Source organism: Rhinichthys klamathensis, unplaced genomic scaffold, assembly GCF_029890125.1.
Source record: "Rhinichthys klamathensis goyatoka isolate OS25496 unplaced genomic scaffold, OSU_Roscu_1.1 h1tg000140l_1, whole genome shotgun sequence".
NCBI classification, from domain to species: Eukaryota; Metazoa; Chordata; class Actinopteri; order Cypriniformes; family Leuciscidae; genus Rhinichthys; species Rhinichthys klamathensis.
Genome location: NW_026606675.1, coordinates 2,599,217 through 2,615,238, shown reverse-complemented (window position 1 = coordinate 2,615,238; position 16,022 = coordinate 2,599,217). Strand labels below are relative to the sequence as shown.

General features: G+C 37.2%; 1 protein-coding gene across 1 annotated transcript; it reads right to left on the bottom strand.

Annotated features, from left to right (window-relative positions):
* Positions 1-12,734: 12,734 nt before the first annotated feature.
* lrrc69 (leucine rich repeat containing 69) lies at positions 12,735-15,323 on the bottom strand. Its single transcript, XM_056257587.1, has 8 exons — positions 15,109-15,323; positions 14,704-14,830; positions 14,555-14,627; positions 14,224-14,419; positions 14,073-14,144; positions 13,741-13,842; positions 13,148-13,327; positions 12,735-12,872 (listed from the first exon to the last, which is right to left on the bottom strand). The coding sequence occupies exons 1-8, from the start codon at positions 15,289-15,291 to the stop codon at positions 12,765-12,767; spliced, it is 1,041 nt and encodes a 346-aa protein (XP_056113562.1). The 5' UTR covers positions 15,292-15,323; the 3' UTR covers positions 12,735-12,764.
* Positions 15,324-16,022: the final 699 nt, after the last annotated feature.

Here is a 16,022-nt window from a genome sequence, read left to right as displayed (position 1 = left end):
GTAGGTCTGCAGCTGTATTCAGCATTTGCCCTACGGATACAAGATAAATGTGTGACACTAGCCCATGTAAATGAGACTCTATGTGCCAACAAAACCATGTTCCGTTCTCTCCCCTCGGGCGACTCGTAGCTGCACCCTCACATTCAATGTCATGCTTGCCTTAATCATGCAGATTTACTACCCTCTATAATTTCTTCAGCATTATACATCTTTGTTTTTCATACCCTGCACTTCCCTCCAGCAGTGAGTCGCTGGGCTCAGCAGTGAGATTTCCTCACCCTCTGTCCCAGCCATCCATCTACAATGACTGATGCCACCCAGATCTAAAACAAATGTTTGACCAAGCTGTTCCACTGTATTATTCAGCTGTGCGAAGAACCTGACACATTTGACATAACACATTTGCCCGTTTAATTATATAGATTCCGGATAAATATTTACAGACGGTCTTTTGTCTGTCTCAGCGAGAGTGATTTATTCGGATGTGCCGAGGAGGTTTCTGCCACCTTGACTGGCTTGAATGCATCATTTTCAGCTGATCGTTTGCATGGCACACATCGAGTTGGCATTTCAAGACAGCCGTGTGGAGATGATTAGAATAAGGATTTTTTTTTTTTTTTACACATTGAAACGTGACTTTATTGACCCTGCAGCATCTGATAAAAAGAAAACATTTTTTACAACTTTTTTATTTACTCTTCCAGTAAATTTTTAAAAATGAAAAGAAAAAGTAGTGGAGAAGTTTGTAAAAAAAAAAAAAAAAAAAAAAAAAAAAAAAAAATACAAAAAAATAAATAAATAAATAAATAAATACATACATTTTAAAAAAAATCTTACAACAAAATTCTGCAACATATTAAAAGGTTAGTTCACCCAAAAATTAAAATTCTGTAATACCCATAAGACTTTTGTTCATCTTTGGAAAGTAATCCATGTGACACCAGTGGATTAACCTCAATTTTATGAAGCGACGCAAGTGCTTTGTTTGCGCAAAAATATGTAATCTACCACTTTATTAAAGCAACACCAAGTAACTTTTCCTCTGCGGTCGCCCTACAGGTTGGAAGTGGAATTGTCCATTACCGCTGTCGTAAATAATTTAGCCTACCGCAGCCTTCTGGCGCACGCGCACGCTCGTTGTTTATCCAGCACCGGCTTTGGAATTTGGACAAGGTAGAGTATGTTGCATGATTTCATGAAAGTATGATGTATTGCGACATCTGAAACGAAGAAAAACAAAATAATGACTATTGTAACGCTTGACGTAAAGCAAGTCAAATTTGTAGTAAGTATTGCTTTAACAAAATTATGATCATATAAAGATTTAGTTTTTTTTTTTTTCAAATAAAGTTTTTTTAAAATTTCCTGAAGAAATAGGATAACTACGGAGCCCCCCTAGTCCCACTTTGTCAAAAAAATGTATTATAACTATCTCGTGGCCTCAAGATAGTAACTCGTGGCCTCAAGATAGTAACTCGTGGCCTCAAGATAGTAACTCGTGGCCTCAAGATAGTATCTCGTGGCCTCAAGATAGTAACTCGTGGCCTCAAGATAGTAACTCGTGGCCTCAAGATAGTAACTCGTGGCCTCAAGATAGTAACTCGTGGCCTCAAGATAGTATCTCGTGGCCTCAAGATAGTAACTCGTGGCCTCAAGATAGTAACTCGTGGCCTCAAGATAGCATCTCGTGGCCTCAAGATAGTAACTCGTGGCCTCAAGATAGTAACTCGTGGCCTCAAGATAGTATCTCGTGGCCTCAAGATAGTATCTCGTGGCCTCAAGATAGTAACTCGTGGCCTCAAGATAGTATCTCTATCTTGAGGCCACGAGATAGTATCTTGAGGCCACTTTGTCAAAAAAAATATTATAAATTTATTATAACTATCTCGTGGCCTCAAGATAAGTAACTCGTGGCCTCAAGATAGTAACTCGTGGCCTCAAGATACTATCTTGAGGCCATGAGTTACTTATCTTGAGGCCACGAGATAGTTATAATAAATTTATAATACATTTTTTTGACAAAGTGGGACTAGGGGGGCTCCGTAGATAACCTTTCACAAGTAAGAATGTGTTGGTTTGTGTTTGTAGCCTATATATTAACAGTCAACTTGCTCTCGAGTGTCCACGGACTGGCTTTGACCGTACCATAATGGCGGATGACTTGCGTATCGCGACTCATAGAGACAGCTGCTAATGAGGTATTTATTTATATATATGGTAAATTATGTTTTTTTGCACAAACAAAGCACTCGTGTCGCTTTATAAAATTGAGGCTAATCCACTGGTGTCACATGGATTACTTTAATGATGTCTTTACTACTTTTCTAGGGCTTGAAAGTGGTAGTTGCATAGCTTTCAATGGAGGGACAGAAAGCTCTCAGATTTCATCAAAAAGATCTTCATTTCATTTGTGTTCCGAAGATGAATGAATGCGTACGGGTTTGAAATGACATGAGGGTGAGTAACAATATAATTTAAATTTTTGGGTGAACTAAGCCTTTAAGACCTATTTTCATATAATATATCTTGAAGTCTATCAAGTCTAAAATATTCCATTATAAGCAAATATATAACACTATTTTGTGAGGTTTATGTTTAAAACAAGAAAAACATTTGCAAATGGGATAACATAAACATCGTTTTCTTTTTACTTGATTTTTATCACAAGAAAATTTAAAAAGATTTTTAGGATATTTTATATATTTTTACTGAAATACTGATTAAGATTTTTTTTCTTTTGCAGTTCAAGAACTTATCTGAAATAACCTGCTGTAATTATAGACAAAACATGAGTAGGCTACACTCATTAATCACATCACAACCTTTAGCCTAGTATGCTGTTATACATCAAACAACGTATTCAATTGTATTACATGTTTTGGCTGTTAAAGAAGGAACTTCAAAACCACTTCAGTGGTGCTCAACCCTTCACTGTTCAGGACTAATAATGCATAAATTAATCAAATGATTCATTATTAAAAAAAAATTCCAATCAATCCATGTCGGAGCAGTGACCTCCTGGTGAGCACGTCACATTAAGTCATGGTCTATTCTAATGGTATGGTGTAATCATGAGAGATGTGGAATTATCAGCTCTCTTTAATATTATGGCCTCAAAAATATGGCCAGTTCATCTCACTGGAATTTCTTTTTACAACTAGTTCCTAACTAGACAGTCTGAATATCAGTCTCAATGGGTCACAGTCTTCATCGTCTCATTTTAGAAATGTTCCTTGCATTCACAGAGCGGTAGCATTAATGGCTGGGTTGAGGAGGTTGACTTAAGCCAGGTGCTTCAATTAGGCTGGCTGTGTTCCAGCACATACGGCTGCAGTGCCACTCGACACCATTCGGAGCGCTTTCCCTTCCTCAAACACACCTGCTGGAGCAAACTCAGCCTTTCCATACGCTGCCCTAGACCAGCACCAAAAGATCTAATAGATTTTCATAATATTCATATTCTGTATTCAGAATCATTGAAAACAAAAAAAATACTTGGGGGGGGTTTGGGGGTCTACTCTACTAGAATAGGTTTTCATGCTTGAATGTTCAAAAACACAATTGTTCACATATTTTACATTGTTGCAGCACCTCCCTTTCCAGTCTGTCAGTAACGCTCTGTTTAGTTCCGGTCTCTATGAAGCCCCTCCTTCCAACATAGCAGTGTGCTCTGATTGGTCGGCTGGACCACTGTGTTGTGATTGGCCAACTGCTTCGAGAGTGTTTTGGAAATGTCACGCCCCTTAAGTTTAAACACACTTCTAACTCTTCTCAACCAGGCCTCGCCCTTTTTTTTGTTTTTTTGCGTATGCCATGGGTGGAAATTATTTAAATGAAGAATATCTTATGTGTTTGTTCTCGGAAGAAAACTGAAAACTATAATCGAACGTTTCAGTAACAGTGGTAACTGATATAGAGAATTACAAAACCGATCTCACGGCAATTCGTACGTATTTTACGAGGTGGCTAATTCGTACTATTTCCTCACTCTTACGAATTTAGCTGAATTGTACATTTTTTATGAGTTGCCCAATTCGTATGAATGACCTACCCCTGACCCCATGGGGTTTAGACAAATCGTACGAATTGGTTGTAAGATAGCGTTGGAATAACTCCCTTTGCAGACGTTTTCATGCTCAAACTGCAACACACTAAAGAAAGTTGAAAATATAAAAAAAACATTGGGTCCCCTTTAATAGATCTGTTATGCGTGTAGTCAAAATCCTATTGTCATTTCAAGTCTAATCATGAGTCCACATATGAGCCAGACATATGGCAATGTGATAGGGTAAATGTAACATATGACAGGGCAATGACTGATGCTGTGGTGGAGAGTTACTGAAATAAAGAGCGAGCGAGAGAGATTAATGAACACAGCGGACATATTCCTCAAGGACGTTGCTCCTGTCCCTCCATATGAAACAGATGTTGATCCAGTGGAGGTAGAATGCCACAGGCGCGGCGTGTTCCAGAAAAATCCTGTGTGCAGATGCCTCTACCTGGGTCGTGCTGGTGTCAGCTGCCTCTCACATTGAGCATGCTCCTCGGGCCATGTGAGCCATCAGCGAGCAATGGGGAAAACAGACCCATATTACCGAGACACAGACAGTAGACGGCACCTACACTCAGATGGTCAAGACATTATGCTGCTGACTGGCAAAAATGACATGCAAACACTTCACAAGCAAACATTTATAACAAATGTAGTGCTATTTTTACCGATTTTCTTTTTAAAGGAACATTTCACTTATATAAGTGTAAAAGTCAACAGCATTTGCAACACATTTTATGTCATGTATTTTACAAAATGTGACAGAATAAGCTTTTTTATGCTTCACAAGCATGAGGATTGAAGATTGACAATGATTCTTTATATGAAGAAAAATATTAAATAAACAAAAAATCTTTCTGTGTGCACATATAAGTGTGGATAAACGTACCTGATAAATATATAGGCCTCTTGCCGTGGAACTTTTTGTTAGCTTTGACTTTAATGAGACATATTTCTAGATGAAGGATATTCAAGGAGAGAAAAAATAGGGCTTGGAGGACTACTTTCATCCTGAAACACCACTGACGTGACATCCACCTTTGAGGAGGTCAAGTTCATAAATCTATCGTTATTTGCTGTTACCTCTGTATAGTTTATCACATTAATGTTAATAAGCATTAAATTACTATTGGCACGCAGTGCCTAAATAGCTAAATAGCGTAATGCCTAAATAGACATGTGGTATTGGTTAACATGGTGACCAATAAATAACCCAAAAAATTCAGAGGTGGAGCAAGTCATTATGTAATAAAAAGATTACAAAGACAACATTTTGAATTGTTTTGAATAATCTGCACTGAGAATTTGTTTAAAACAATTCAGTTTTGATTTCATGTCCACTTTAAATAGCAAGATGGACTTGTAGAAGTTTCTTATCATCCTCAGTGTCTGTGCTCACAATTTGCTGACCTTTTTTCTTTCTTTTCTTTTTCTTTCAACCAAGGAGCATCAAAGGATGGTTTGGTTCATTGCATCCGCTGTAGTTCGTCTCAAATTACAAAACTTGAAAACAGACTTTCGGAGAAAAACAAAGCCTCTCAAAAGTATGAAAAAGGCCCAGGTTTATAATTCCCCTATGGATATAGTCTACAGTCATTATTGTGACTACTGAAACTCTCATAGAGCACGAAACAAGATTAAAGCTTATTTGCTCTTTGAAGTTTTTTCGCTTCTTCTGTGTTTTCTTGCTCTTAACAACATGAGGTGTTTTTACACTTGGAAAAAGGGGCGAATGACCCAAAACTGCCACAGCGAATGGGTCTTTCTGTGGCGCTCCAGCTAATGAGGAGAGGGCCAATGATGGTACAGCCTCATCTTCACCTCAAAGCAAGCACCTGTCTAACACTTACTTTCATATGTTCTGAGCCGAGACAGAAAAAACAAAGGCTTACATGGCTGGGATGCTTTTTCTTTAAAGGAAATCAATATATCAAAAGAAAAATGTTGCAGTGGAATAATATGAAACATTGGATGCACATTTTCTTTAAGCGCCAAGTTCTGGCTTTGATTTGGATGCAAATATAAATGAGAATGAATCTACAAAGCTTGACACTTCAGTCTTTTTGGGCTAAAGCAGTATATCCTATTGTCAGTGTTCCTGATTATTTTCTGGGTACATTTTGGCACATCTCCAGTCCTCCTCAGCCATTTTGTTTAGTGTGGTATTCTCATCCTCATAGATGCTTTCACAGGCTCTGCTTCAATGCTTTTCAATCCTGAGCGCTGTCGAGACGTTTACCAGAGAGACACAGTGGCCCCTACTGGCGCCTAGAAGGAGTGTGGCAGATTGATTGTGGAACCATCATGTTGACAACGCCTTGGTGCCATGCCAGCAGCTCAATAGGAGAGCCCTCGTTCAGCATAAGATGCCAGACAATAGATTTCCCTGATTGGAGAGTGTTCTTCGTAGCTTGACAGTGGTTCACTGCGTGGTATTGAGTAGCTGTTTTTCCCCTTCTCAGAAGCAGTCCAATACACCAATCAATGATGCTAATTTTAATACTTGAACACAGAAGATAACAGGTCTGCTTGTAGGGCTGAAAATCGACCCACACCAGTCATTTTCAGAGGCCTATTCTCCCTAGGGATTTATTTGACATATCGGAGAAATGAACGACGAGCACTGATGTATATAAATTATGATGTGGTCATTACAGAATGCAATTGTGTAAAATATTCAGATTTGCCAAGAAATAAAATATATAAAGTCATAACTTTAAATGAGTGCAGACAGCATCTGATCATGAATCACGAAGCGATGTGAATAACACTGTTTGCAGACACTGCAATTCACATCATGTCGACAGAGAAGGTAAAATCTGTTATTATAGTTTTATTATAAAGTTTGAGACGACAGACTATAGATCCGGCTATATGACAATATAGTCTGAATTAACTTATTTTCTTTGCATGACACATTGACATTACAGAATAACTCTTTCGGCATTATTATCATATTATCACTGTATCATAATTTGTTTCATGTGTCAAATGTCTAGAGTCCTTCACATAAAAAGCATTGCAGCCAGGCTTACATACACAACCTATAGAAATCAGGGATTCAGGGAAGATCTCCTTTTTAAAGTTTCGTTAGCTGTTCTCACATTGGCAATAAAAAGTGGATTAATACATGACAACTCTTATATAGCCCATTTAAGTTTCTGAAAACATTACATTCGGCTCGCACTTAAATATATTCTAATAAACTAGGCCTATATGATTAACAAGTACTCTTTTTAAAAGTATGCTATAAAGTGTACCTACTTCTTTTGTTTTTACAAGGGCTGTTGTTTAATATGCCATTAAACCCCTTTTTGTGCTTTTCTGTGAGGCAAGGTGACATAAAAAGAGTTTAAAAAAGATAAACAAAAAGCCTATATAAGTCTCTTTTCACTCTTTTAAAGACAATTTCTGAGCAGCACACAAGGACGTTCAGGGGTATAGATGGACCCGGGAGACTGGGCACGGGTGGGAGAGATGAGCAGAGATGCCTGGGGCAAAAGCAAAATCAAAGCAATCTCATTCCGGTTACTTGCGTGTAAGAGATTATGAAAGCAATATGGTGTGATGAAATCTGGTTTGGCTGTAAGCTCGATATAGTAAATGTATGCAGGTAAATAAAGTAAATACATTATGTTATATCTATCACTGTGTGTAAAACCCTATTTTACATTATAAGTGATGCCATGATGCATTACGGAGAAATCTCAGAAACGGGTCAAACGAAACCCAATTAAAGAGATCTAATCTGTAACGAAGCTACTGAAGCATTCGTAATGTGCTCGTGTTTGTGTGTAGGGGCTTGATAGGAGCTTAAATAGTCTGACAAAGGAGAAATGTAATAAAGCTCCGGCTTTCCAATAGATCATCCTGAGTGAATTTGCCAACATTACTCTTCCCGTTTCAAGGCTAGTAAGTTAAAATTTATGCACACCTACTTTATCTTCCTTTACGTTCCCCATGAGGTGGCGGGGAGATATTCTCACCATAGGCAATATTCCCTTTCAGTAATTATATCAGTGTAGACTTCCTAATTAACATATGGCATACATGTTCAGTGTAGAGGCATAATGCTCTCAGTTCTCCACAACGTCACCCACTGTGTGATATTTTCTCCAATGACAGATATTCTGCATTGCTATTAATGTCAATCAAACACATTCTCTCTATTCAGGCGGCACAAATGCCCACAAATAGTGGATCGGGCACACCAGACGTGTCGTGACATTCCCACATCGGTGATGTATGAAAACAACAGTGGAGTGTTTGTGTGAACCGAGGTTAGCAAAACAAGAGGAAAGGCTGGGCTCCGTTTTAACAAAGTGGTCTGACAGAGGAGAGCTGCTCACGCACATATACACATCCGCAAACACACACACGCTGACACCAGACAGGGCCCGGGGCGGTCCTGCTGCTCCAGGACCCCAACATCTGCTCTCTGGAATAATGCATGTTTCATTTCAGATGCTCCCTCTCTTTCTAAAATTGAGCGGTGATCTGCCTGTAATGCAAAGGCCACAGATCATGCGGTAAACTCTGCTCTGGTAGCCTCAAAGCTGTCCTCGGGCGCTCACAATCCAGCTACAGAGATGGAGGAGACTGGTGCACCATTTGTTTAGTGCACTGAGTAATGGCTGCCACTGGGCTCTGCCACAAAGGCAGACTCGTTCTGTCTAGACTCACAAAGAAATACTCAGGCTGGTGTGCTTCCTAATGTACACACAAATGTAAATGAACGCAAACAAATGAACAAAAAGCTCTCTAGCCTATATGTATTTTTAATCTTACAATATGCACTATAAAAATATATATTGTTGCATTGAGTTCAGTTCTCTCAATAATTACCTTAATAATTGCCAAATGTCTTTAATATGAGCTCGTAACATTGCCACACAACAAATAATTAACATTATACAAACAGTTTGTTCTATTTCTTGAATTTGATTTATTGGCATGATTGTGTATATTGCCAAAGCACAATGTACACAATACACAACGTTCAAGTCTTGACAAGAAAAATAAATATGCAATATAATAATAACAAATAACAATAAAAAAGAAACTAAAATAAGGTACCAAGTAATGAATAAAATAAGATAAAAAAATTAAATGTATGTATATAAGATAAACATTTATCATTATGAATCATTATTTTTATTCATTATGAATAAAAATAATGCAATATATGTACAATGGATCTTTGTATATACTGATCAAGGCAGTAATTGGTTTCTGAGAATGTGCAGCTGAAAAAAACATTAAACATTAAAGGGTCTTCCCAGAGTAACATCTATATTTTATCCATTTCTGAAGAACTGGAAAACATGAGGTTTGAGTTTTCCAAACCTCGTGTTTGGAAAACATGGGAGAGTTTGGAAGGTGGGAGAGTTTGGAAAACAAACTCTCCCACCTTTTTATAATGACAAATGACCACAGTGAAGGAGAAAGCATCGATGTTTGCCAGCGTCTGTCTTTCTCGTTACCCCTGTAGCTGGCGTCAAGTGAGTCAGTCACTGAATCATTCACTCAAGGATTTGTTCAAAACACTGATTCATTCAGAAATTAGAAATGTGTTACTCGGAAATGCATAATTTCATTGTGCTGTCGCTCCGCTTGGAACTTCATTGGAAGAGCACAAGTAGACAAGCTAAATAGAAATATGTTTTCTAACAAGTTAGTAAGTTGCTGTAACATTAACGAAATTTCGTGGAAAAAAAAAATTTTCTATTGAATCAGTGTAGCAATGTATTAAAGGGATAGTTCACTTTGAAATTAATTTTTGATATGTTTTAGCTTACCTCAAGGGCATCCAAGATGTAGGTGTCTTTGTTTCCGCAGTAGTTTCAATTTTGATATTTTTAGGTCAAAACGTTCTTGTCTGTCAGTCATATAATGCAGGTCTATGGTAACTTCCTCAAAGAGCATGCACACAGAGAAGTCCAAATTAAACATGATTTAATGACTCGTAAATGTAAGTACACATTGATGGCCTAAGACATGAAACGAGCGGTTTGTGTGAGAAAACGAACAGTATTATATCGTTTTTCCCTCTTGTAACCACAGCCACGTCCAAGTGATCTGAGGGCACGGGCGCTTCGGTCTGTGCGTTACAAGAGGTAAAAACGATATAAATACTGTTCGTTTTCTCACACAAACCACTCGTTTCGTGTCTTAGGCCATCAATGTGTACTTGAGGTAAGCTAAAACATATCAAAAATTAATTTCAAAGTGAACTATCCCTTTAAGTACCGTTCACACAGAAGTAGCTTTCAAACCAAGTTTCTGTTGGTCCAATGTTCCAGAAAAACAACTTCTTCTTTTGGTTTTAATGGCGGTTGGCAAACCAACTTAAAGGCGCATTGCTGCCACCTACTGATAGTAATAATAATAAATAAATATATATAATACATATTCGTACTAAATTCTCTCACTATCCCAGTATTTTTCAGATAATTTATTAGGAGACCATTAGGATTCCCCAAATGTTTTCCCCAGCAAATTCTCCAGTGTCATGTTTTTTTTTTTTTTAAATATGGAACTTCTTTCTTCTACATTATTTCTTCCTCATATCTTTTGCAATCTAATAGAATATGTTTTACCGTCTCTTGTGTATTGCAGCGGGTGCAAAGTCCATGTGTAATGTTAAATCTAAGCCAGCATGACCTACTGTACTAGCGCCTGAGAAACAAGCGCACAGCCATCTTTAGACTCTTGTGTTTGAAGTAGCTCTGTATATTTCTATGGCATCGCTGTCAAAGACTTGATGAGTGAAGTGGATTTACTTAGTTAATGAAAGTTATCATGAGCATTATCTTTGAAAACGAGCAGTTCATTCATTAATCTGTAAGATCTTACCTTCATGCTGTGGAAATACAAACCAGAAGACAGAGCAGTGCTGAAAGGGGCAGGGGGGCTACATCAGGTCTATAGAAATGACTGGATTTCGCAATCAAAAATTTGCTGTACTACGGTAAATGTGATAGCACCTTTACTCAACTTTAACTTGTTTGTTGAACTGTTGTGGCCTATTAAATCCATATCACACTGAATTACTGTTCTGAATATCAGCATAGGTGTGGTTACCTATATATGACCTTGTGCCATGCATTTGGATAACTTCACTCTTGTTGTGATTAAATGGCATGAGAAAAGCAACAGCTACACATTAATTTTTGAATGGTAACTGCTTAATTTAGTCATGCATGTTGAGAGCCTGAAATCAGAAAGAAATCAGCAACATCCTTCAATATTAAATTGTTGGTTCAGACAACAATCCAAGGCTAGTTGAGTTAGGAATATTGATGGTCTAACAAATGTAGATTCAAAGTCATTCACGTTTTTGAGTATATGTGACTCAATAAACTTGCATTCTGGATCAAATGTAACTGATTTTTCATCAATGTGCCAAACCATGAACAAAAGATCTGTATGTACTCTTGATGATTTACAAAGACAGTGATCGTAATACAGGGGATGGTTCAGGGGAAGTGTTATATTGAGTCTTGTCTTTTGGTTGATTGATTTTGCTGATGTTTGAAAACAATACAGTCTTACCATGGCCGAGCGGCCGGCTCTCCTGACAGCTTTCTGCTTGTTGGTGCATTTGCCTCAAAGAAAGTAATTTAGTAACATCAGACTGAAACAGACTTGTTTACACTATCTCCTCTCCTCCTTTCACGGGGAGTCCATCTACCATTTGAGAGGCGCATTAACGCCCGCCAAGTGCACAATCACTTGGAAATTGAGGCAACTGCTCTAGAATAATGGCTGAGCTTGACTGAGGGCTGTATAATAAATGACTGAGTCTCGTGGCACTTTTCAGTGGACATCCACACAGTCACCATTAGTTTCCTAAGTGCACTTTCCCCCGCACTTCTAAATTGATTGAAACAAAATGTCACAATTATGCCCTGTAGCTCAAGCTTTAATTATTCATCAATTAGCGTTTTCTCCCCCCTTCTTTTTTTCTGAACTGATTTTTCATTCAGTTTGCAGAGATGTATGGTTCCCCTGCTGTTAACCAGTCCTAAGTCATTAGTTTCTGGCTTTGCAATTAAACCTGCTGCATTATTCATCAGGCCCAACTCGGTAGACTCTGCTCTGAGCTCAGGAGGCCTGCATGAGAAATTAATTTGGAGAGATGAAGTTTCCTCTCAGGTTAGAACAGATGCCATTGGCCCAAACAGAGGTATGGAGTGCATTCATTGTAGGGAATTATAATGGCAAGCATAAAGCTAGACTATAGAAAGGTCAAAAATACTAATGGAAAAAAGGTCAAAATTGGGAATAGCCTGTGGCGGAGTGCTTCAGATTACTTAAAAAATCAACTCAGGAGGAAATGTATAATGACTATAACAGAAGTCATATTGTGCACTTAAAAATTAATAAAATAGAATATTTCATTTCACTGTAATGAAAAAATTCTTCTTTTTTTTTTTAAATGTAAAGGATAAAGGAAAAAAGGTGTATGGCAGTTTAATCTAATACAGCAGGATACTGATGTGATTTATTGTGATATATATATATATATATAAATGACTGGATTGATTCACTTCAGCAGATATCAATCTGACAGCCAGATCAAAAAAAACGTCAGTGATCAAATGTTGCCATCTGCTGGTGTATTGCAAAAACATCAAAAATTAATTCTTTATAATAAAGAGATTTAGATCATGATCAGTCATTGGGGAAAATAAAAAGATACATTTTTAATTTATAATCGTGCAAGCCCATAGTATTGGTGGTCATCTCTGTTGAAGCAGTCGTAAGAGCACAGCAGAACTCTCACTGGAAAAGACTGTGAGCTTTTCATCCCCATGTGCTGTTCAAAGATAATAGAACAAACTCAAATTACTAAAGGATAGTCTAAAATTATCTTGCACTTTATTGACATGCAATGTGGATCATGCAGAAAAAAGAGTAGAAGAAGAAAATGACTAAGTTAAGTTTAACTGTGACCCTGTTAATCTGTTGATTACAAATGTGGTTTATGCACCTGATGCATATGAAATATTGAAATATTATTGCCACAGGCACTGAATGCTGAACATTGGTGTTCTGGTAAGGTGTGATATGCAGAATGAACTGATACTGTACCTTCTTGGTGTTGATGAACTGCACACACTCCAGCCAGGTGGTGAGAAAGGGCTGTGAGCACAGGCCACACTGGCCCCAATGAGACAGCATGTCCTGCAGATCTGGGTACACTGGCAGAGCTCTGGACACCACTGAGAAACTGTTAGTGCTCTCCTGGAGGATGAGCCTGGCTGAGAGTTCCTGAACACATTAAACTACAATCAGGACCAGTATGGAAATGTTATGGTTAAAAAAATAACCGTTTTTATTTCATTTGAATGATTTTCTGGAAAAGAAGGGAAGAAATCACATACAAGGCACCAGGGTTATTATAGTTAACTAAGGCCGCATTTACATTACATGCTTTAAGTGACCCAATTCCGATTTTTTTCTCCCATGTGGCACAGATCGGATATGATCAATGAACGTGTAAGCAGGAAAAAAGCACATGAATTTCAATATTCTCAATCGGTTTCAGGCCTCATTCATATGTGGAAATAAATCTGAAATTAATCGAATACGTGCATTTGCGTCTGCCATGTAATCGGACAGATTGGATATTCCCCTGTCAATGCGGTGGTGGTCGCAACAAGTGTGAAATAATAGCATGTTACTTTTAATGCGAGGACTTCTTTCTCTTGAACGGACTCCGTCAGTGTGAACGGAACTAAATTGTTTCCTTCGAAGAACAGTTCATCCAATGTGAGAAACTGAAACTAAACATTAAAGAGAAAAACATCAGTAAAATATATAAAAAGTTAACAATTAAGTTGTGTATTTAGGGGGACTGAGGTCCTACTAATTAGCATTTAGCATCAGATATTTATTTTTTAATTATATAGCTTATTTAAAAAATAAATACATTTACAGTGACAAAATTATTATAAAGAACAAAAACATTTAAAGAAACATCTGAAATGGCTGGCACTTTGTCCAAATAACTTACACCAACTGGAAACACAGATAAAAAATTTCCGGCAGCATCTAAGATCTTCAGATTTTTCCAACCAAGAACACCCTAAGCAAAGAACGGACACATATTAATCTTCTAATAGACATAAGATTGGGTTAAGTATGATGATAATCGTCACTCTTGCCTCTGGTAGTTCTGTCAGGTTGTTTCGGGCCAAGTACAGCTTCCTCAGCTGTGATAAATTGCATAGCTGTTGTGGTATTTGAGTCAGTTTATTATTAGTGAAGTTAATCTCAGTCAAACTCTTCATCAAGCCCAGTTCAGCTGGAATCTGCTGCAAATGATTGTCTGTGACACTGATGCTCTTTAGACTACACAGTCTGCAAATAAACAAGAAATGTTTTAAAAACCAGATAGCATGCATGATAATCAATTAGCAAAGTGTGTGTGTGGTTGGGGGGGGGGGAGTGTGAAATATGTCCAAAAAAAAAAAAAAAAAACTTGATTCATCTTACTTTTTAATTTCTGCCGGAATGACTTTGATTCTGTTGTGGTTTAAATTGAGAAGCTTGAGGTTTGGTAGACCTTCTGAAAATATATCACATATAAAAACCCAGTTCAGTAAACTATAATACGATAAACCTGAATAAGAGTTTGAACTTACCCAGCACCTCTGGTGACAAATGGCTGATTTTGTTCCCATATAAATAAAGTTTATTTAGACAACAGAGGTGTTTTAACACGGATGGAATCTCCTCAAGAATATTATTTCCCAGATTGAGCTCTGTCAACTTAAGATGCGCATTAATAAATGTACAGTACAAACTATGAAAACATTACAACGAATTACATGATCTAGACTAAAATATTAGATTTTGGCTTTGCAATAATTAAGTTGTCATGACTCATGGTCTTTTTGAGTACAATGTTTTATTGTTGGTTAAACGTCTATTGCTCAACATTTACTAAAATGGTAAGTTATGGACATATTTGTTGGGCTCTGTCACAGAATAATGATATAGTATTGTTAAATGAATCATTGCTGTTGTACAGAAGTGTCTGAACTCACCTTCTGTAAACACATCAGTTCAGACGGGAGACTCGACAGATAATTATTATTCAACTTTAATACAGCAATCCATGGCAGCTTCGCAAAAACTTCTGGAAGATGTGTAATTTTCCTGGAACTCAAATTAAGCGATTTTGATTTCGTTTTTAAAGCTCTGATAACGTTAACGGAATCATTAGCCATTTGATTTGACTTTCCCAAGGTTTCTATGGAGATGCGACAGGATGCGACGCAACTGGCCTGAAGCCACTGGCGCCGCCTGACGGCCTAACATGAGTATAGCACGCTGTCATTGGCGCCTCAGAAAATGAACAAGATTTTTGAGTATTATACCAAATATAGGACATTAAACGTTTAAAAAACATATTTTATCTTTCAGAAAATGCTCAGTGAAAGGTTGTCAACCTTAAGAAAATAGGTTCATTCAAAATATTCATTCAAAATCGTGATGGTCAAAATCAAACTAAATTTATGAGCTTTTTTATTTTTTTACTCACTTTCTATGGGCTTTACGATTTGTACAACCTAAGTCTAAAGACTGTTAAATCCCTAATTTGTGTGATAGCATTACTGCATTTTTTATTTTAGCAGTAAACACTAAACAAAATATAACGAAATGACAGTTCATCATGCTTTTGAAAATGTTCAAATAACGTTATTTCTTCATAATTTTACATTCTTTTTTTAATGGGGGAAATCATGTAGTGACAGGGTTATGTGCAAACACTAAATATTAAAATGTTGTCATTAAAATGTACTTTTTTTACTTCAAATAATTGAATATATTAGTAATAGTATGTCAAAATTATTATAAAGTTGTGATGTGATCTTGTGAAGTTCATATATGATTTTGATGGTTGGCCTGTGTGCATCTTGAGACAAAACAATGGCAGTGACATATTTCAAGACATGTC

What these genes read in the sequence shown, in the direction of transcription:
- lrrc69 (XM_056257587.1), bottom strand. Translation starts at nt 15,291, where the DNA reads ATGGCTAATGATTCCGTTAACGTTATCAGAGCTTTAAAAACGAAATCA. An exon ending in ACCTGACAGAACTACCAGAG is followed by an intron (nt 14,145 to 14,223) that starts GCAAGAGTGACG and finishes TTCTTTGCTTAG; the next exon opens with GGTGTTCTTGGTTGGAAAAA. An exon ending in AAGAAGTCCTCGCATTAAAA is followed by an intron (nt 13,328 to 13,740) that starts GTAACATGCTAT and finishes TAATGTGTTCAG; the next exon opens with GAACTCTCAGCCAGGCTCAT.